Source organism: Ranitomeya imitator, chromosome 5 (assembly GCF_032444005.1).
Source record: "Ranitomeya imitator isolate aRanImi1 chromosome 5, aRanImi1.pri, whole genome shotgun sequence".
Taxonomy (NCBI): Eukaryota; Metazoa; Chordata; class Amphibia; order Anura; family Dendrobatidae; genus Ranitomeya; species Ranitomeya imitator.
The window spans coordinates 291,691,767-291,713,162 of NC_091286.1; the positions used below are offsets into that span (position 1 = coordinate 291,691,767).

Here is a 21,396-nt window from a genome sequence, read left to right on the forward strand (position 1 = left end):
GACCTTGTCCCAGGAGAAGGCTCAGCTTTTCGCTAATCGCAGACGCCGTGTGGGACCCCGACTTCGTGTTGGGGATCTGGTTTGGTTATCTTCTCGTCATATACCTATGAAGGTTTCCTCTCCTAAATTTAAACCTCGTTTTATTGGTCCGTATAGGATTTCTGAGATTCTCAATCCGGTGTCTTTTCGTCTGACCCTCCCAGACTCCTTTTCCATACATAATGTATTCCATAGGTCGTTGTTGAGGAGATACGTGGCACCTATGGTTCCATCTGTGGAGCCTCCTGCCCCTGTTTTGGTGGAGGGGGAATTGGAGTATATTGTGGAGAAGATTTTGGATTCTCGTGTCTCTAGACGGAAACTCCAGTATCTGGTCAAATGGAAGGGTTATGCTCAGGAAGATAATTCCTGGGTTTTTGCCTCTGATGTCCATGCCCCAGATCTTGTTCGTGCCTTTCATGTGGCTCATCCTGGTCGGCCTGGGGGTTCTGGTGAGGGTTCGGTGACCCCTCCTCAAGGGGGGGGTACTGTTGTGAATTCTGTGGCTGAGTTCACTTCTGTGGTCACAAGTGGTATTGCAGTCTCTGGGCTTCCTCCCTCAGGTGTTTTGGTGAGCTCGTTGGCTGCCTTGCTATTTAGCTCCACCTGAGTCTGTCTTCCTTGCTCCTTGTCAATGTTCCAGTGTTGGATCTGAGCTACTGCATCTTTCCTTGGGCCTGCTGCTCTGCTAGATAAGTGCTTCTAGTTTGTTTTCTGTTTTTTCTGTCCAGCTTGTTTTAATCTTTTGCTGGAAGCTCTGAGAAGCAAAGGGGTGCACCGCCGTGCTGTTAGTTCGGCACGGTGGGTCTTTTTGCCCCTTTGCGTGGTTTTCGTTTTAGGGTTTTTTGTAGACTGCATAGTTCTCTTTGCTATCCTCGCTCTGTCTAGAATATCGGGCCTCACTTTGCTGAATCTATTTCATTCCTACGTTTGTCTTTTCATCTTGCTAACAGTCATTATATGTGGGGGCTGCCTATTCCTTTGGGGTATTTCTCTGAGGTAAGTCAGGCTTGTATTTCTATCTTCAGGCTAGTCAGCTCCTCAGGCAGTGCCGAGTTGCATAGGTAGTTGATAGGCGCAATCCACTGCTGCTTCCAGTTGTGTGAGGATAGATCAGGTACTGCAGTCTACAGAGATTCCACGTCTCAGAGCTCGTCCTATTGTTTTGGGTTATTGCCAGATCTCTGTATGTGCGCTGATTACTGCACGCTGTGTTGCCTGATTGCCAGCCATAACACAAATCTAACCCTAACTTTAGCCCCAACCCTAGCCCTAACTTTAGCCCCAACCCTAACCCTAAGGCTACTTTCACACTTGCGTCGTTTGGCAGCCGTCGCAATCCATCGTTTTGGACAAAAAACGGATCCTCCAAATGTGCCCGCAGGATGCGTTTTTTTGTCCATAGACTTGTATTGCCGACGGATCGTGACGGATGGCCACACGTCGCGTCCGTCGTGCACTGGATCAGTTGTGTTTTGGCGGACCGTCGGCACAAAAAACGTTCAATGTAACGTTTTATTGTATGTCGCGTCCGCCATTTCTGACTGCGCATGCGTGGCCATAACTCCGCCCCCTCCTCCCCAGGACATAGATTGGGCAGCGGATGTGTTGAAAAACTACATCCGCTGCCCACGTTGTGCACAATTTTCACAACCTGCGTCGGTATGTCGGGCCGACGCATTGCGACGGCCCCGTACCGACGTAAGTGTGAAAGAACCCTAACCCTGAATTTAGCCACAACCCTAACCCTAAATTTAGCCCCAACCCTAACCCTAGTCCTAACCCTAGCCCTAACCCTAGCCCTAACCCTAGCCCTAACCCTAACCCGAGCCCTAACCCTAATTTTAGCCACAACTGCTCTTCTCCTGTCGGCCGGCAGATGGCGAGAGATGGCGGGCGCACTGCGCATGCGCCCGCCATTTTCTTTTCCCCGGCAGCCAGGAGGAGCAGCAGGAGGATCCAGGGACACCGGTGAGTATGATAGGGTCCCCGAATCCCCCTATTTCTCTGTCCTCTGATGTGCGATCACATCAGAGGACAGAGAATTACACTTTGATTTTTTTGATTTTTTTTGCGGTCGCCGGTAAACAGTTAATTACCGGCGATCGCAAAACAGGGGTCGGTAAAACCGACCCCGATCATGTTCTTTGGGGTCTCGGCTACCCCCGGCAGCCAAGACCCCAAAGTTTCTCCCGGTGCCGCCCCCTCCTCCCCAGGACATAGATTGGGCAGCGGATGTGTTGAAAAACTACATCCGCTGCCCACGTTGTGCACAATTTTCACAACGTGTGTCGGTATGTCGGGCCGACGCATTGCGACGGCCCCGTACCGACGTAAGTGTGAAAGAACCCTAACCCTGAAATTAGCCCCAACCCTAACCCTAAATTTAGCCCCAACCCTAACCCTAGCCCTAACCCTAGTCCTAACCCTAGCCCTAACCCTAGCTCTAACCCTAGCCCTAACCCTAGCTCTAACCCTAACCCTAACCCTAGCCCTAACCCTAGCTCTAACCCTAGCCCTAACCCTAACCCTAATTTTAGCTCCTGTCGGCTGGCAGATGGCGATAGATGGCGGGCGCACTGCGCATGCGCCCGCCATTTTCTTTTCCCCGGCAGCCAGGAGGAGCAGCAGGAGGATCCAGGGACACCGGTGAGTATGATAGGGTCCCCGAATCCCCCTATTTCTCTGTCCTCTGATGTGCGATCACATCAGAGGACAGAGAATTACACTTTTATTTTTTTTATTTTTTTTTTGCGGTCGCCGGTAAACAGTTAATTACCGGCGATCGCAAAACAGGGGTAGGTAAAACCGACCCCGATCATGTTCTGCCGGGGGTAGCCGAGACCCCAAAGATTCTCTCGGTGCCGGCCGGTGGGCGCACTGCGTATGCGCCCGCCATTTTGAAGATGGCGGCGCCCAACGGGAGCCACGAGGAGCACCGGGAGAGATAGGTAAGTATCGGGGAGCTACCTGGGACCCCTTTTCTCTGTCCTCTGATGTGCGATCACATCGGAGAACAGAGAAATGAAAAAGAGATCGCGTTTTTATTTTTTTGCGATCGCCGGTAAACGGTTAATTACCGGCGTTCTCAAATGCGGGGTCGGTTAAAAAACCCCCGAATCATGTTCTCTGGGGTCTCGGCTACTCCCGGCAGCCGAGACCCCGGAGAAAATCTGACTCTGGGGGGCTCTATTTACTTTTTCCACAGCGCCGTTAATTAACGGCGCTGTGGTTTAAGTACCCTTAGCGGCCGCCGTTAAAAGGCATATCGGCGGTCGCTAAGGGGATAAAGGAGAAGGAAAAGTAAAACACAGAAAATCGCCTAGCCTAAAACCCTTAAAGGGCCACGGTCACCCCCCTCCAGCCGTTATAAACTAAAAGAGCCACCTTGTGCAGCAGTAATGCTGCATTCTAACAAGGTAGCTCTTTTAGTTTTTGTTTCTGTTATTCCCACAATAAATGTATTTATAGGGGGGGCGTGGCTATGTAACTTTAGAGAGAAGTCGCACCTCGTGGAGCTCCGGCCATCCTGACTCGTATCCTGCCATAAAAAACCCCTAAACCACTGATTGTACCGGCCGGAACGGTACTCTCAGGACCTCAGGAACCCGGTGGTCTCTTTGACTGGCAGTTTTGGAGTCCTGGGGCGACAGACGTGGAGGTGGCCTGGAAGGGCAGCAGAATCCCTGGGCTGCAGCGGCCATTTTTGTGCACACGCTCCAGCGGGCAGGACGCAGCACCAGCCGGGTGTCTCTTCCCCTGAGACACAGCAGATGCCTGTGCTGCAGTGAAGGAGCGCTGGGGAACGCCGGATTACAGGTGCTGGGTCTGGAGTGGTCGGCAGTGCCCGGGGAGGCAGCAGACCTTATCATAGCGCGCACTCCAGCAGCAAGGAGAGCGGTGCTTTACAGTTCATCAGCGGTGCAGCTTGAGGAGTGAGCTGATAACCTGAAATAGTAGGGGGGTGGTGAGGTGTGTGCCCTGGAAGATTGGGCCCTGCATCCCCCTTATCAGATAAACCCCTGCTGGCGCCATAACTCTGGAGGGATTAACCCCCTCCCTGCTGCTCTGCCTGTGGGGGCTGTGAGGCTGCTTCAAGGCACAGTGCCTGGACGAATCCTCAGTTGCTACTTCATTAACCCCTGACAATCTTTCTGCCTGGCCAGTAACCCTTCTAGGATCTGCTTGGATATTTAACTCTGCTGGGACTGTTGCTGTGGAATAGACTAGCCATAACTATAAAGGTGATCCTTTTGTGGGGCCCTTCTGCTGATCACTATGCATCATTCCAAAGGTGCTGGGGCTGCTGACAAATTAAGGAAATATGCCAGAGAAGATGCCCCTGATAATATACGCACTCTCAGAAATAATCCTACACAGAACCAACGGGGGAAAAATCGTCTCTCTGACAGTAATGAGGAGGGAGAGCAAGATGATCTGACTCTTAAACAAGCGTCTGAGCAATTAATGCAGGCCATATCCCTCACTAGATCTTCTCTTACTGAAAAGATAGAAGACGTACACACAGAAGTGGGCCATCTGTGCCACGATATGCAAGCTATGAGAGGACGTATCTCGGAAATTGAAACAAGAGTGTCTCATATAGAAGACACCATTACCCCTATGGAAGCTAAGTTGTCAAAGGCTGCCGGTTCTGTAAATGCCTTGAAACAAAAAGCAGATGACCTGGAAAACAGACTGCGCCGCAATAATATTCGAATCATCGGCCTACCGGAACGTTCGGAGGGTCAGCAACCTGAGCAATTTCTAGAGGATTGGCTTAAAACCTCCCTGGGAGATGGATTCTCCTCAACATTTTCTGTGGAGAGGGCTCATAGGGTCCCAACCAGACCTCTTCCCCCCGGAACTCCGCCCCGGCCTTTTTTGGCGCGTCTCCTCAATTGCAGAGACAGAGATGCGATCCTTCGCTTGGCACGACAGAAGGGCCCTATTAAGTTCAATAATGCTACAATTTCAATCTTCCCTGATTTCTCCATGGAGCTCCAAAAGCAGCGGGTTCGGTTCATGGAAGTTAAGAAGCAGCTCAGGGATAAAAACATTGTCTACGCCATGCTTTATCCGGCTCGGCTCCGCGTTGTCCATGAGGGTTCTTCCCTGTTCTTTACAGATCCGGCGGAGGCAGCCGAATGGTTGCGGTCATACAAGGTGTCTGGTGTACCGGACTCCTGAGCTGTTATAATTGTTCAATGGCAACACAAATTGGAGCTCTCTGTATAGGTGCTGAGCTTATCAAAAAATACCGGACGCTGGTTTCAGTGAGGGTATCCCCTTTTCTATCTGACTGTAGGAGTGTAGGATTATACTCCTCTACTGTTCAAGTTTTGTTTTGTATGGGTTTTTATACCAGTTTTGATTGTTTGATAAGTTTGTTAGTCGCCATTGGTAATTTTGTGCTCTGCGGTATGTCCCTGATTCCTGTTCAGGTTATGGTGTATATTTTTCCTTTTTCTAAGTGTAGATATGGGGTCTGAGATTATATGCATGACGTGGAACATACGGGGTATTAAGACTCCCCGAAAGAAAATAAAGGTCTTTTCGCAGATTAAACGCTATCATCCCCATGTGATAGCTCTTGTAGAAACACATCTGACCAGAGACACCGTTAAATGTACACAAAAGCCCTGGGTGCAATGGTCCCTTCACGCATTCCATACCAGTTATTCAAGAGGGGTCTCACTGCTGATACATAGGAATGTTAGATGGGAAGCTAGAGAGGCACGACGAGATCCAGAGGGTCGCTTTGTTTTTGTACACGCCTTTATTAACACACAGGAATATGTGATATTATGTGTCTATAATCCCCCCCGGCTAATATATCGATTCTTCGCATGGCAATGGGTTTCTCCCTAAATTATCCTGATGCTAGCGTTATTTGTATGGGGGATTTTAATTTAGTCATGGATAATTCCATGGATAGATTGAGGCTTGACGACGTGATATCTGGAGGGCCTTCTCCCCAGTCCCCCTCACAATTGGCACTGTTTATGGATGGTAGTAGATGGTTGGACTTGTGGAGAATACGTCACCCTGAGGTAAAGGAATACACTTGCCATTCATCAACTAAGCGGTCTCTATCTCGTATAGACTACATATTTGGATCTTGCGGCCTGGCATTATGGGTGGATAGTGTTGAACATGGCAATAGGGGGGTATCGGATCATAGTCCAGTGATTCTTAAACTTAAATATGGTAAATTAAATAATAATATACCCTGGAAATTGAACCCCTTTTGGTTGAAATTAATAGATTCTAGTGATAGAACGGTTGATCAGCTGAAATGCTTTATCTACACTCATCCAGACCCTCCAAATCTTGGTTTATTTTGGGATACTCTAAAAGCATACTTAAGGGGATGTCTATCCTCCACGATCTCTTATATCAAACGGATAACGGCGGGGGAAGATGGCGAGATGGAGCGACGGTTGAGAGACTCGGAGGCCGCCTATGTGGCTAACCAAACTAGTGGTAACAGGGCGGAATGGCTTACTTCCCAGAGGTTATATACTCAATATATAGACACTAAATCAAAACGCAAATTATTCTTTACCCGTCAATCCTACTTCGAATTGGGGAACCAGGCCAGTACATTTCTAGCTTTTTTAGTACGCCAACATAACACCTCTAATACAATATTACAAATCCGGGCACTTGACGGTACATTGGAATCCTCTACTGAAGGGATTCTCCGGTGTTTTCATGATTATTATAAATCATTATATAGAGCTAGTAGTGATCTTGGTGTCCCAGAATGTTTAGACTATCTATCGGATATAGCGTTCCCCTCACTGAGTCCAGCCCAGCAAGCCTTCATGGAGGCTGAGTTTACCTTAGAGGAAGTAGAGCAAGCTATCACGGATATGGCCACTGGGAAGGCCCCGGGACCTGACGGATTTCCCGTTGAGTTATATAAGAAATATCGAGGCCACTTGGCACCACTTTTACTGAAGGTACTTCGGAATATATGGGAGGGAGAACTCATGCCCGAAACATTTTACGATGCAAATATTATTGTACTTAAGAAGGAGGGAAAGGATCCTCTGGAGTGTGGATCGTATCGCCCCATATCTCTTGTAAATGTAGATTACAAAATCTTCACCAAAATTTTAGCTACTAGGCTGAACACAATCATACTGGACCTTGTACACCCAGACCAAACCGGCTTTATGCCTGGAAAATGCACTTCCATCAATATCAGGCGGGTCCAATCGGTGATTCAATACAGTTCTCTGGAGTTAGATAATAATTGGGCATTAGCATCGCTAGACACGGCCAAGGCGTTTGACTCTCTTGAGTGGCCTTTCCTATCTGCGTGCCTACGGAAATACGGTTTTGGGGATAAATTTATTAGAGGGATAGACACATTATATAAGAATCCCAAGGCGCGTATAATTGTGAATAACTCCATCTCTGATTCTTTTACCCTGCACAGAGGAACCCGCCAAGGATGTCCTCTGTCCCCGGCCCTTTTTGCCATTGCAATAGAGGCCTTGGCAATACGCATAAGATCCTCTATGGATCTTAACCCCTTAGTGACCGAGCCAAATTTTTGAAATCTGATCAGTGTCACTTTATGTGGTAATAACTCTGCAACGCTTCAACAAATCCCAGTGATTTTGAGACTGTTTTTTTCGTGACACATTATACTTTATGATAATGGCAAATTTAGTTCAATATTTTTTGTTTATTTATAAAAAATATAAAAAATTTGAGAAAAATGTTAAAAAATTAGCAATTTTCTAAATTTGAATGATTATCCCTTTAATACAGATAGTCATACAACAGCAAACCATTAATAAATAACATTTCCCACAAGTCGGCTTTACATCAGCGCCATTTGTAAAATGTTATTTTATTTTGTTAGCATTTTAGGAGGTTTAAAAATGTAGCAGCAATTTTTCATTTTTTCAAAGAAATTTACAACATTTATTTTTTTAGGGACTTATCCATGTTTGAAGTGACTTTAGGGGTCCCATATATTGGGAAACCCCCAAACGTGATACCATTTTAAAAACAGCACCCCTAAACATATTGAAAACTGCTGTCAGGTAGTTTATTAACCCTTCAGGTGCTTTACAGGAATTAATGCAAAGTGGCATGACAGAAATGAAAATGTGTATTTTTACCACCTAAATGTTGCTAACTTCTAAACAGATTACTACAGCTGGCAGACTCTGAGGCCGCTATTTGGTCATGAATTGCCATGGCAAACATCAGGACAACAAAATCATGATCTGAGGGCACCAATTGTGACAAAGAAGAAGCCCCCACACACTGTTAACCATTTATAATGATGTAGTCACTATTGACAGCAGCATCTAAGGGGTTAAACAGATTTAGAAGGTGCAAATACTGATCGTGGCTGGTACAGCAAGTTGTCAGCTATAGTGTACAACCAACAGATGCTGCATTGTCATCTGTATGGGGAGGCTATTCTCTTATATCTCAGGTCAGTTAAAAGGCGTATTGGCGGTCATTAAGGGGTTAAGGGAATAAATATTGCGGACCGTGTGGACAGTATAGGACTCTATGCCGATGATATGATAATATTTATGGATAAAATGGAAGAAACATTGCCACAAGTAATAGCGACCATAGATAAATTCAGTAAATTCTCTGGTCTTTATATAAATTGGGATAAATCTGCCCTGATGCCTCTATCTCACACTTCGATGCCCGATCTCGAGGCTCTATCGCCTCTGCCTATCGTTTCTAATTTCAAATATTTAGGTATCCATATGTCTCAATGTATACGGCTGGACCTTCAATTTAACATCTATCCGTTACTGGATATGGTCAAATCTAAATTCATAACTTGGAGTAAACTCCCTCTCTCTGTTGCAGGCCGCATTAATTTAATCAAAATGATATTGCTTCCCAAGCTTAATTACTGCTTTCAACATAGTGCTATGTCAATACCTAAGTCTTTCTTTACAAAATTAAATTCCTTAATCACATCCTTTATATGGGGGAAGACTAGGCCTAAGCTTAAATTATCTACTCTGCAGAGACCGAAAAAAGGGGGTGGGGTGGCCTTACCAAATTTTAATTTGTACTATCTTGCTGGACAAGCTAAGGCGATAAATAAATGGATGCCCAATCACTGAATCACCCATCTACTGATTTCTGGATCTCATGTGGTGTTCTCTCGGTAGGTGACGTACATGCCCAAGGGGTTTTTGTATCATTTGAACAACTGCAAAAAACTTATAACATCCCGAGATCTCAATTTTTCCGGTATCTACAGCTAAGGTCAGCTTTCCAGTCGCACATGCGAAGTGTTGGTACAAGTCGAGCGATTTCATCTTTACCTCTGATAGGCATTCTCAAATCGCAGGGACCCCAAGGACTCATTTCCTCTTTGTATACATATCTATTATCTGTCGGAGATGGGTCCACCATCAATTCTATCAAAGGGAAATGGGAGGAACTTCTTCCTGATGTACTGGGGGAGGAATGGGAGGAAATTTTGGAATCTTCAACTAAAGTTTCTCCTTCAGTAAACAATAAGATGACCCAGTTATATATTATATACCAGACATATTTGACCCCGACACGACTTTTCAAAATGGGTCGCCTCCTCTCGTCAGATTGTTTACGGTGTCGTACACATGATGCAGATTTTATTCACATGATTTGGAGGTGCCCGGTAGTTCTACATTACTGGAAAGAGGTGACGACACTACTAACATCTTTATTGTCGATTCCTGTCCCACTTGAGCCATTGACCTGTTTATTCGGGGTATGGGATGCGGAAACGTGGGATCACTATACTGGGATCTTCCTTCGTGAGACACTCTTCATGGCACGGAAGGTGTTGGCATTAAGATGGATGGGTGGTTCCCCCCCCGACTCTTAGAGCTTGGATGGATTTGGTGAATTCGATTATCCCGTATGAAAAAACACTATACCAAAATAGAGGATGTCCAGGTAAATTTGAAAAGATCTGGGGTAGATGGAACTCCTCTTATCATACTATATAATCTACACTGGCTAGATGTATGTGCGGGGAGATGGATGGGTGGTTTTGGGGACATCGTTTGCAGAGCAGGATTTGCGTATGATTTTCCTTTTGGCGACTTACTATAGATGGTTAAAGTAGTTAAAGTTAATAATAGGTATTTCATAAGGTACTAGTGATTTAACATGCACAATGTATTACCCCTGTAAATTTTGGATAGGATATATCTCTGTAATTATCTGTATCCTATGGTATAACTGACAATGACAAATGCAATCTGTGTAATGTTTGTTTTATTCTGAAATTAATAAACGAATTAAAAAAATAAATAAATGTATTTATAATTCTGCTGAAATACCTATCTGTGTCCATGGAGGCGGGACTGAAGCCTCCTCTTAGAAGCGCCCAACTGCCGTCAGTCATCTCTTGTGTATATTTTCGCCGCCCCCTCAGCGCTGTTATTGTGTGAATTCCGGCACCTGCGCTCTGCTCTTCTGCCTTGCGCAGGCGCATAGAGCATTTGCCGTCCGAGCGCTGGTGCCGGGTTCCTTTCTGCGCCTGTGCGGTCAGTGCGGCCAGCCTGTTACTGAATCCCCGCCCCGCACTGTGTTATGCAGTACGCACAGTGCGGGGCTGGGATTCCTGGGCATGCGCACTGCGCTTGTCAGACGCTCCATAGGTCCCCCGCCTTCCAGCGTTGTTCTGTGCGGCTGTTACAAACGCCAGCAAGGATACCTGTATATTTCGGCAACGCTGAAAGGCGGAGGACCTGGGGAGCGTCTGAGAAGCGCAGTGCGCATGCCCAGGAATCCCAGCCCCGCACTGTGCATAATGCATAACACAGTGCGGGGCGGGGATTCAGTAACAGAGTGGTCGCACTGCCCGCACAGGCGCAGAACAGAACCCGGCACCAGCGCTAGGACGGCAAATGCTCTATGCGCCTGCGCAGGGCAGAAGAGCAGAGCGCAGGCGCCGGAATTCACACAATAACAGCGCTGAGGGGGCAGCGAAAATCTACACAAGAGATGACTGACGGCAGTTGGGCGCTTCTAAGAGGAGGCTTCAGTCCCGCCTCCATGGACAAAGACAGGTATTTCAGCAGAATTATAAATACATTTATTGTGGGAATAACAGAAACAAAAACTAAAAGAGCCACCTTGTTAGAATGCAGCATTACTGCTGCACAAGGTGGCTCTTTTAGTTTATAACGGCTGGAGGGGGGTGACAGTGGCCCTTTAATATAAATAATAGTAAAAAAAAAATAACTTCAAAAATCTGAATGTAGAAAATAAGCAATATGACACACTCACTGCTTCCTGCATGGTTACTTAATTCTTCATCTTCAAATATATCAAAACCTTCCTGGCGTGTCTGTGTTGTCAGCTCTGACTTCATCATCTCAGTGGGCATCCGAAGAATTGTAAGATTGTATTGAAGTGAGTGGCTCAAATCATAACTGTAACTGTAGATGGTGAAAAAAAAGCAAAGGGAAAGTAAAAAGTCATTACAATTTTTTAACTAAAAATATCTATGCAAAACTCAATAACAGTGTAGTTCTTGAATGCAGACAAAAGGGATACTATTTCCAATTAAAATATAAACTTTATTTTAAATCATTTAAATGTGGGATTAGCCAGCATCATACTGGGGGTATGTGCTTTTCCCCCCTATATAATGCTGACTAATCATAAGCAGCCAACACCATTCAGGAATAAAAATTAACATGCCTCCACCATAGCTTATAGCACATTTCTCAGTGTGTGATATGTATAATGTCATACAGAATGATCTCATGGTATAACCTCCTGCGTGAACCTGAATGGATCAAGGGGCAGTGCAGCCGAGTTTAGCTGTGTCACATTACAAACCCTTCTATAAACTCTCCTCCATGGCATGTTCACCTCTGCTGTACTGCTCCTCTCCTCTCACTGACTGTCCAGAGCTGAAATATCAAAGTATCAGTATCACACTTACAGTCATGGCCAAAAGTATTAACACCCCTGCAATTCTGTCAGATAATACTCAGTTTCTTCCTGAAAATGATTGCAATCACAAATTCTTTAGTATTATCTTCATTTAATTTGTCTTAAATGAAAAAACACAAAAGAGAATGAAGCAAAAAGCAAAACATTGATCATTTCACACAAAACTACAAAAATGGGCCAGACAAAAGTATTGGCACCCTCAGCCTAATACTTGGTTGCACAACCTTCAGCCAAAATAACTGCGACCAACCGCTTCCGGTAACAATGAGTTTCAATGAGTTTCTTACAATGCTCTGCTGGAATTTTAGACCATTCTTCTTTGGCAAACTGCTCCAGGTCCCTGATATTTGAAGGGTGCCTTCTCCAAACTGCCATTTTTAGATTTCTCCACAGGTGTTCCATGGGATTCAGGTCTGAACTCATTGCTGGCCACCTTAAAAGTCTCCAGTGCTTTCTCTCAAACCATTTTCTAGTGCTTTTTAAAGTGGGTTTTGGGTCATTGTCCTGCTGGAAGACCCATGACCTCTGAGGGAGACCCAGCTTTCTCACACTGGGCCCTACATTATGCTGCAAAATTTGTTGGTAGTCTTCAGACTTCATAATGCCATGCACACGGTCAAGCAGTCCAGTGCCAGAGGCAGCAAAGCAACCCCAAAACATCAGGGAACCTCCGCCATGTTTGACTGTAGGGACAGTGTTCTTTTTTTGAATGGCTCTTGTTTTCTCCTGTAAACTCTATGTTGATGCCTTTGCCCAAAAAGCTCTACTTTTGTCTCATCTGACCAGAGAACATTCTTCCAAAACGTTTTAGGCTTTTTCAGGTAAGTTTTGGCAAACTCCAGCCTGGCTTTTTTATGTCTCGGGGTAAGAAGTGGGGTCTTCCTGGGTCTCCTACCATACAGTCCCTTTTCATTCAGACACCAAAAATAGTACGGGTTGACACTGTTGTACCCACGGACTGCAGGGCAGCTTGAACTTGTTTGGATGTTAGTCGAGGTTCTTTATCCAACATCCGCACAATCTTGCGTTGAAATATCTTCTCAATTTTTCTTTTCTATCCACATCTAGTCAGGTTAGCCACAGTGCCATGGGCTTTAAACTTCTTGATGACACTGCGCACGGTAGATTCAGGAACATTCAGGTCTTTGGAGATGGACCTGTAGCCTTGAGATTGCTCATGCTTCCTCACAATTTGGTTTCTCAAGTCCTCAGACAGTTCTTTGCTCTTCTTTCTTTTCTCCATGCTCAATGTGGTACACACAGGGACACAGGACAGAGGTTAAGTCAACTTTAATCCATGTCAACTGGCTGCAAGTGTGATTTAGTTATTGCCAACACCTGTTAGGTGCCACAGGTAAGTTACAGGTGCTGTTAATTACACAAATTAGACAAGCATCACATGATTTTTCGAACAGTGCCAATACTTTTGTCCACCCCCTTTTTATGTTTGGTGTGGAATTATATCCAATTTGGCTTTAAGACAATTCTTTTTTGTGTTTTTTTCATTTAACACAAATTAAATTAATATAATAATACCAAAGAATTTGTGATTTCAATCATTTTCAGGAAGAAACTGAGTATTATCTGATGGAATTGCAGGGGTGTTAATACTTTTGGCCACAACTGTATGTCTGTTGCACTCAGCTTGTACTCATTTTGCATTGAGATCATATTATACTGTCATTATATCTCACATACAGCACAGACCAAAAGTTTGGACACACCTACTCATTTAAAGATTTTTCTGTATTTTCATGACTATGAAAATTGTACATTCACACTCAAGGCATCAAATCTATAAAATAACACATGTAGAATTATATACTTAACAAAAAAGTGTGAAACAACTGAAATTATGTCTTATATTCTAGGTTCTTCAAAGTAGCCACCTTTTGCTTTGGTGACTGCTTTGCACACTCTTGGCATTCTCTTGATGAGCTTCAAGAGGTAGTCACCGGGAATGGTTTTAACTTCACAGGTGTGCCCTGTCAGGTTTAATAAGTGGGATTTCGTGCCTTATAAATGGGGTTGGGACCATCAGTTGTGCTGTGCAGAAGTCTGGTGGATATACAGCTGATAGTCCTACTGAATAGGCTGTTAGAATTTGTATTATGGCAAGAAAAAAGCAGCGAAGTAAAGAAAAACGAATGATCATCATTAATTTAAGAAATGAAGGTCAGTCAGTCCCAAAAATTGGGAAAACTTTGAAAGTGTCCCCAAGTGCAGTGGCAAAAATCATCAAGCGCTACAAAGAAACTGTCTCACATGAGGACCGCCCCTAGGAAAGGAAGACCAAGAGTCACCTCTGCTTCTGAGGATAAGTTTATCCGAGTCAGCAGCCTCAGAAATCGCACGTTAACAGCAGCTCAGATTAGAGACCAGGTCAATGCCACACAGAGTTCTAGCAGCAGACACATCTCTACAACAACTGTAATGAGGAGTCTTTGTGCAGCAGGCCTTCATGGTAAAATAGCTGCTAGGAAACCACTGCTAAGGACAGGCAACAAGCAGAAGAGACTTGTTTGGGCTAAAGAACACAAGGAATGGACATTAGACCAGTGGAAATCTGTGTCTGATGAGTCCAAATTTGAGATCTTTGGTTCCAACCACCGTGTCTTTGTGCGATGCAGAAAAGGTGAACGGTTGGACTCTACATGCCTGGTTCCCACCGTGAAGCATGGAGGAGGAGGTGTGATGTGTGGGGATGCTTTGCTGGTGACACTGTTGGGGATTTATTCCAAATTGAAGGCATACTGAACCAGCATGGCTACCAAAGCATCTTGCAGCAGCATGCTATTCCATCTGGTTTGCGCTTAGTTGGACCATCATTTCTTTTTCAACAGGACAATGACCCCAAACACACCTCCAGGCTGTGTAAGGGCTATTTGACCAAGAGGGAGAGTAATGGGGTGCTATGCCAGATGACCTGGCCTCCAAAGTCACCAGACCTGAACCCAATCGAGATGGTTTGGGGTGAGCTGGACTGCAGAGTGATGGCGAAAGGGCCAACAAGTGCTAACCATCTCTGGAAACTCCTTCAAGATTGTTGGAAGACCATTCCCGGTGACTACCTCTTGAAGCTCATCAAGAGTATGCCAAGAATGTGCAAGGCAGTCATCAAAGTATAAGGTTTCTACTTTGAAGAACCTAGAATATAAGTCATAATTTCAGTTGTTTCACACTTTTTTGTTAAGTATATAATTCCACATGTGTTAATTCATAGTTTTGATGCCTTCAGTGTGAATGTACAATTTTCATAGTCATGAAAATACAGAAAAATCTTTAAATGAGAAGGTGTGTCCAAACTTTTGGTCTGTACTGTAGGTATTGTCCAGAACAGGCAGGCTGTCTCTGTGTTAGGCCGGCGTCACACTTGCGAGTTTTACGGACGTAAGAGCGCAGAAACTATGTCCGTAAACCTCGCACAACATACGGCACAATTATTCTCTATGCCCCTGCTCCTATCTGCCGTATTTTAAGGATCCGTATTATACGGCTTTCTACGGCCGTAGAAAATCGCAGGATGCTGCGTTTGTCACCATAGTGCGCAAGAAATACGCCAATGAAAGTCTATGGAAGCCTGAAAAATACGGATTACACACGGACCAGGAGTGTGACTTGCGAGAAATACACAGCGGTGTTAGCGAGAAAAGCCGGTAATTCATTGCGGTGTACAGTAAAATCACACTGACAGCTTACAGAAGAATAGGCAGAATAAATGTGTACACATAGAATAGGTATATATATATATATATATATATATATATATATATGTCAGTGAGACACATATATATATATGTTATGACCTGGTGGTTAAGAGGCCACACTGATATGACCTGGTGGCTAAAACGCAACATGGAACGAGCTCTGAGAAGGTGGTATTTCTACTGACCGCAGTCCCTAATCCTAACAACACAACTAGAAATAGCCGTGGGATGTTCCTGACACTCCCTAGACACCTCGTCACAGCCTCAGATATAACTACCCCTAAAGAAGGAAATAGAAAGCTATCTTGCCTCAGAGAAACCCCCAAAAGGAAAGATAGCCCCCCACAAATATTGACTGTGAAAGGAGAGGTAAATGACGAACTCAGAAATGAAATTAGAATTCAGCAAAGGAAGGCCAAAACTTAACTAGATAGACAGAGAGCAAAGGATACTGTGCGGTCAGTATTAAAAACTACAAAATCCACGCAGAGTTTACAAAAATGAACTCCACACCGACTCACGGTGTGGAGGGGCAAATCTGCTTTTCCAGAGCTTCCAGCTAGCCTGAATAAGACATAGTGACAAGCTGGACAAAAGAGACAAAATGCAAAGCAATAGAGTCCAAACAAATGGACAAACAAAACTAGCAAAACTTATCTTTTGCAGACAAGGACTGGCCATATGAGAAATCCAAGGGAAGAATCAAATCCAACCAAGAACATTGACAGCAGGCAAGGACTAAAGCCCAGAGCAGGTTTAAATAACAAACCCAGGCAAGGCGATTAGTGAAGGCAGCTGCTACAGCCACCTAACGGAGCAGCAGTTCCACTCGAAACCACCAGAGGGAGCCCAAGGGCAGAACCCGCAAAAATACCATTAGCAACCACAGGAGGGAGCTCCAGAACGGAACTCACAACATACATGTGTATATATATATATATATATATATATATATATATATATATATACACACAGTTAGGGCCAGAAATATTTGGACAGTGGCACAATTTTTGCGAGTTGGGCTCTGCATGCCACCACATTGGATTTGAAATGAAACCTCTACAACAGAATTCAAGTGCAGATTGTAACGTTTAATTTGAAGGGTTGAACAAAAATATCTGATAGAAAATGTAGGAATTGTACACATTTCTTTACAAACACTCCACATTTTAGGAGGTCAAAAGTAATTGGACAAATAAACATAACCCAAACAAAATATTTTTATTTTCAATATTTTGTTGCAAATCCTTTGGAGGCAATCACTGCCTTAAGTCTGGAACTCATGGACATCACCAAACGCTGGGTTTCCTCCTTCTTAATGCTTTGCCAGGCCTTTACAGCCGCAGCCTTCAGGTCTTGCTTGTTTGTGGGTCTTTCCGTCTTAAGTCTGGATTTCAGCAAGTGAAATGCATGCTCAATTGGGTTTAGATCTGGAGATTGACTTGGCCATTGCAGAATGTGCCACTTTTTGGCACTCATGAACTCCTGGGTAGCTTTGGCTGTATGCTTGGGGTCATTGTCCATCTGTACTATGAAGCGCCGTCCAATCAACTTTGCAGCATTTGGCTGAATCTGGGCTGAAAGTATATCCCGGTACACTTCAGAATTCATCCGGCTACTCTTGTCTGCTCTTATGTCATCAATAAACACAAGTGACCCAGTGACATTGAAAGCCATGCATGCCCATGCCATCATGTTGCCTCCACCATGTTTTACAGAGGATGTGGTGTGCCTTGGATCATGTGCCGTTCCCTTTCTTCTCCAAACTTTTTTCTTCCCATCATTCTGGTACAGGTTGATCTTTGTCTCATCTGTCCATAGAATACTTTTCCAGAACTGAGCTGGCTTCTTGAGGTGTTTTTCTGCAAATTTAACTCTGGCCTGTCTATTTTTGGTATTGATGAATGGTTTGCATCTAGATGTGAACCCTTTGTATTTACTGTCATGGAGTCTTCTTTTTACTGTTGACTTAGAGACAGATACACCTACTTCACTGAGAGTGTTCTGGACTTCAGTTGATGTTGTGAACGGGTTCTTCTTCACCAAATTAAGTATGCGGCGATTATCCACCACTGTTGTCATCCGTGGACGCCCAGGCCTTTTTGAGTTCCCAAGCTCACCAGTCAATTCCTTTTTTCTCAGAATGTACCCAACTGTTGATTTTGCTACTCCAAGCATGTCTGCTATCTCTCTGATGGATTTTTTCATTTTTTTCAGCCTCAGGATGTTCTGCTTCACCTCAATTGAGAGTTCCTTTGACCGCATGTTGTCTGCTCACAGCAACAGCTTCCAAATGCAAAACCACACACCTGGAATCCACCCCTGAGCTTTTAACTACTTCATTGATTACAGGTTAACGAGGGAGACGCCTTCAGAGTTAATTGCAGCCCTTAGAGTCCATTGTCCAATTACTTTTGGTCCCTTGAAAAAGAGGACGCTATGCATTACAGAGCTATGATTCCTAAACCCTTTCTCCGATTTGGATGTGGAAACTATCATATTGCAGCTGGGAGTGTGCACTTTCAGCCCATATTATATATATAATTATATTTCTGAACATGTTTTTGTAAACAGCTAAAATAACAAAACTTGTGTCACTGTCCAAATATTTCTGGCCCTAACTGTATATATATATATATATTTTTTTTTTTATTAATATTTCTTCCAGCGCTAGACAGCTTTAAAGCCGGTAATTCAATTACCGGCTTTTGCTCTCTCCTTCCTAAACCCGACATGATTTGAGACATGGTTTACATACAGTAAACCATGTCTTCTCCCCCTTTTTTTTGCATATTCCACACTACTGTTAGTAGTGTGTATATGCAAAATTTGGCCGTTCTATCTACTAAATTAAAGGGTTAAATGGCGGAAAAAATTGGTGTGGGCTCCCGCGCAATTTTCTCCACCAGAGTAGTAAAGCCAGTGACTGTGGGCAGCTATTAATAGCCTGGAGAGGGTCCACGGTTATTGCCCCCCCCCCCCTGGCTAAAAACATCTGCCCCCAGCCACCCCAGAAAAGGCACATCTGGAAGATGCGCCTATTCTGGCACTTGGCCACTCTCTTCCCATTCCCGTGTAGCGGTGGGATATGGGGTAATGAAGGGTTAATGCCACCTTGCTATTGTAAGGTGACATTAAGCCAGATTAATAATGGAGAGGCGTCAATTATGACACCTATCCATTATTAATCCAATACTAGGAAAGGGTTAAAAAAACACAAACACATTATTAAAAATTATTTTAATGAAATAAAAACAAAGGTTGTTGTAATATTTTATTGAACGCCCATTCCAATCACTGAAGACCCTCGTTCTGTAAAAAAAAAAAAAAAAAAAAAACAACAATATCCTTACCTTCTGCAGATCTGTAAAGTCCAACGATGTAAATCCATCTGAAGGGGTTAAAATATATTGCAGCCACGAGCTGTGCTAATGCATTGATGCGCGTGGCTGCAAAACCCCAGAGAATGAAGGTAAAGTAGGTCAATGACCTATATTTACCTGCATTTGCGGTGAGGCGCCCTCTGCTGGTTGTTCCTAGATCGTGGGAACTTTCCTAGAAAGCTCCCAGGCTCGAGTTCATAAGAGGCGCCCTCTGCTGGTTGTCCTCATATGAACTCGAGCCTGGGAGCTTTCTAGGAAAGTTCCCACGATCTAGGAACAACCAGCAGAGGGCGCCTCACCGCAAATGAAGGTAAATATAGGTCATTGACCTACTTTACCTTCATTCTCTGGGGTTTTGAAGCCACGAGCATCAATGCATTAGCACAGCTCGTGGCTGCAAAATATTTTAACCCCTTCAGATGGATTTACATCGTTGGACTTTACAGATCTGCGGAAGGTAAGGATATTGTTGGTTTATTATGTTTTTTTGGTTACAGAACGAGGGTCTTCAGTGATTGGATTGGGCGTTCAATAAAATATTACAACAACCTTTGTTTTTATTTCATTAAAATAATTTTTAATAATGTGTTTGTGTATTTTTTTAACCCTTTACTAGTATTGGATTAATAATGGATAGGTGTCATAATTGACGCCTCTCCATTATTAATCTGGCTTAATGTCACCTTACAATAGCAAGGTGGCATTAACCCTTCATTACCCCATATCCCACCGCTACACGGGAATGGGAAGAGAGTGGCCAAGTGCCAGAATAGGCGCATCTTCCAGATGTGCCTTTTCTGGGGTGGCTGGGGCAGATGTTTTTAGCCAGGGGGGGCCAATAACCGTGGACCCTCTCCAGGCTATTAATATCTGCCCTCAGTCACTGGCTTTACTACTCTGGCGGAGAAAATTGCGCGGGAGCCCACGCCAATTTTTTCCGCCATTTAACCCTTTAATTTAGTAGATAGAACGGCCAAATTTTGCATATACACACTACTAACATTAGTAGTGTGGAATATGCAAAAAAAATGGAGATATGAGATGGTTTACTGTATGTAAACCATGTCTCATATCATGTCGGGTTTAGGAAGGAGAGAGCAAAAGCCGGTAATTGAATTACCGGCTTTAAACCTATCTAGCGCTGTTTGAAGTTAAAATATATATACATATATGTGTCTAATGACATACATAAATATACATACAGTATATAGATATATATTTTTTTTAACACATGGATCCCTTGTATTGCCGTATGTCGGATTTGCAAGCCTGCGAGAAAACCACGCAGTACGGATGCCATACGGATTACATACGGAGGATGCCATGCGCAAAATACGCTGACACACCCTGCCTACGGAGGAGCTACGGACCACTATTTTGGGGACTTTTCAGCGTATTACGGCCGTAATATACGGACCGTATTGTTTTACGCTGTGTGTGACGCCGGCCTTAGACATAATGACAGCACTGATCTTGCTGAAGAGTGATTACAAGTTGCATGAGCACAGCAGACAAAAGTATGATTACTGATACATCCCTTGACAGGCAGTGTGGGCAGAGGGGCTCTACAGCAGAGCTGACAGTACTATGAAAGAAAGAGCTGATAGAAGGGTTTGTAATGTGACACAGCTAAACTCAGCTGCACTGCCCCTCTCCCACGGGAGGTGATCGGGAGATGAAGGCTTTATCATAACATCTCACACACTGAGAAACCTCCTCTATGCTAATGTGGGGGCATGTTTATCTTTCCTTTAAGAGTTGCTGCCTCCTGATGATTGAGTAACATCAGAAAGGGGAAGTAGTACCCATCCTGACTCACATCTATTTTATAACACCCAAACACCACCTGCACTTAAAAAGTAACTCATTAGGGACCAAAAATTTTAATTGCCAATATATCTGCAAAGGAGAAGCAAAATAATTAAAAACACAATGTTATACTGCACAGTGAAGCCTCTATTACAGCATGTGTCCAGTTCAACCTGAAAAATGTGATGAAAAGTCTTCTTTAAAAAAACATCACTCTAACAAAAATATTTGTTTACACTTCTACTTCTCATTGTTATTCTGTGTACATAGGAAATGGATGTTAGGGCAAAGTTCTGGATAAAAATTAATTTATTGTTAAGTACAAGGTATATTATAGCATGGGGAGAAAAAGAAAAATAAGAGCTCACAGCACTAGCATATGAATAGAAGGCTAAGAATCAGAGACCGGTGGGTACTTTACACTAATGACGGTGAGGGACAGCACAACTATGATTAACCGGAGGAAAGGTTCGGCACAACCATCGGATAAAAAT

The 21,396-nt window shown here is 44.1% G+C and overlaps 1 protein-coding gene across 1 annotated transcript in view; it reads right to left on the reverse strand.

Moving 5' to 3' along the window:
- The window catches only part of FIG4 (FIG4 phosphoinositide 5-phosphatase), a 683,868-nt gene that overhangs the window by 503,433 nt on the left and 159,039 nt on the right, over positions 1-21,396 (reverse strand). Inside the window, exon 7 of the mRNA XM_069726226.1 lies at positions 11,329-11,480. Coding sequence (XP_069582327.1) covers positions 11,329-11,480 — 152 coding nt within the window. The remainder of the gene's footprint in view (positions 1-11,328; positions 11,481-21,396) is intronic.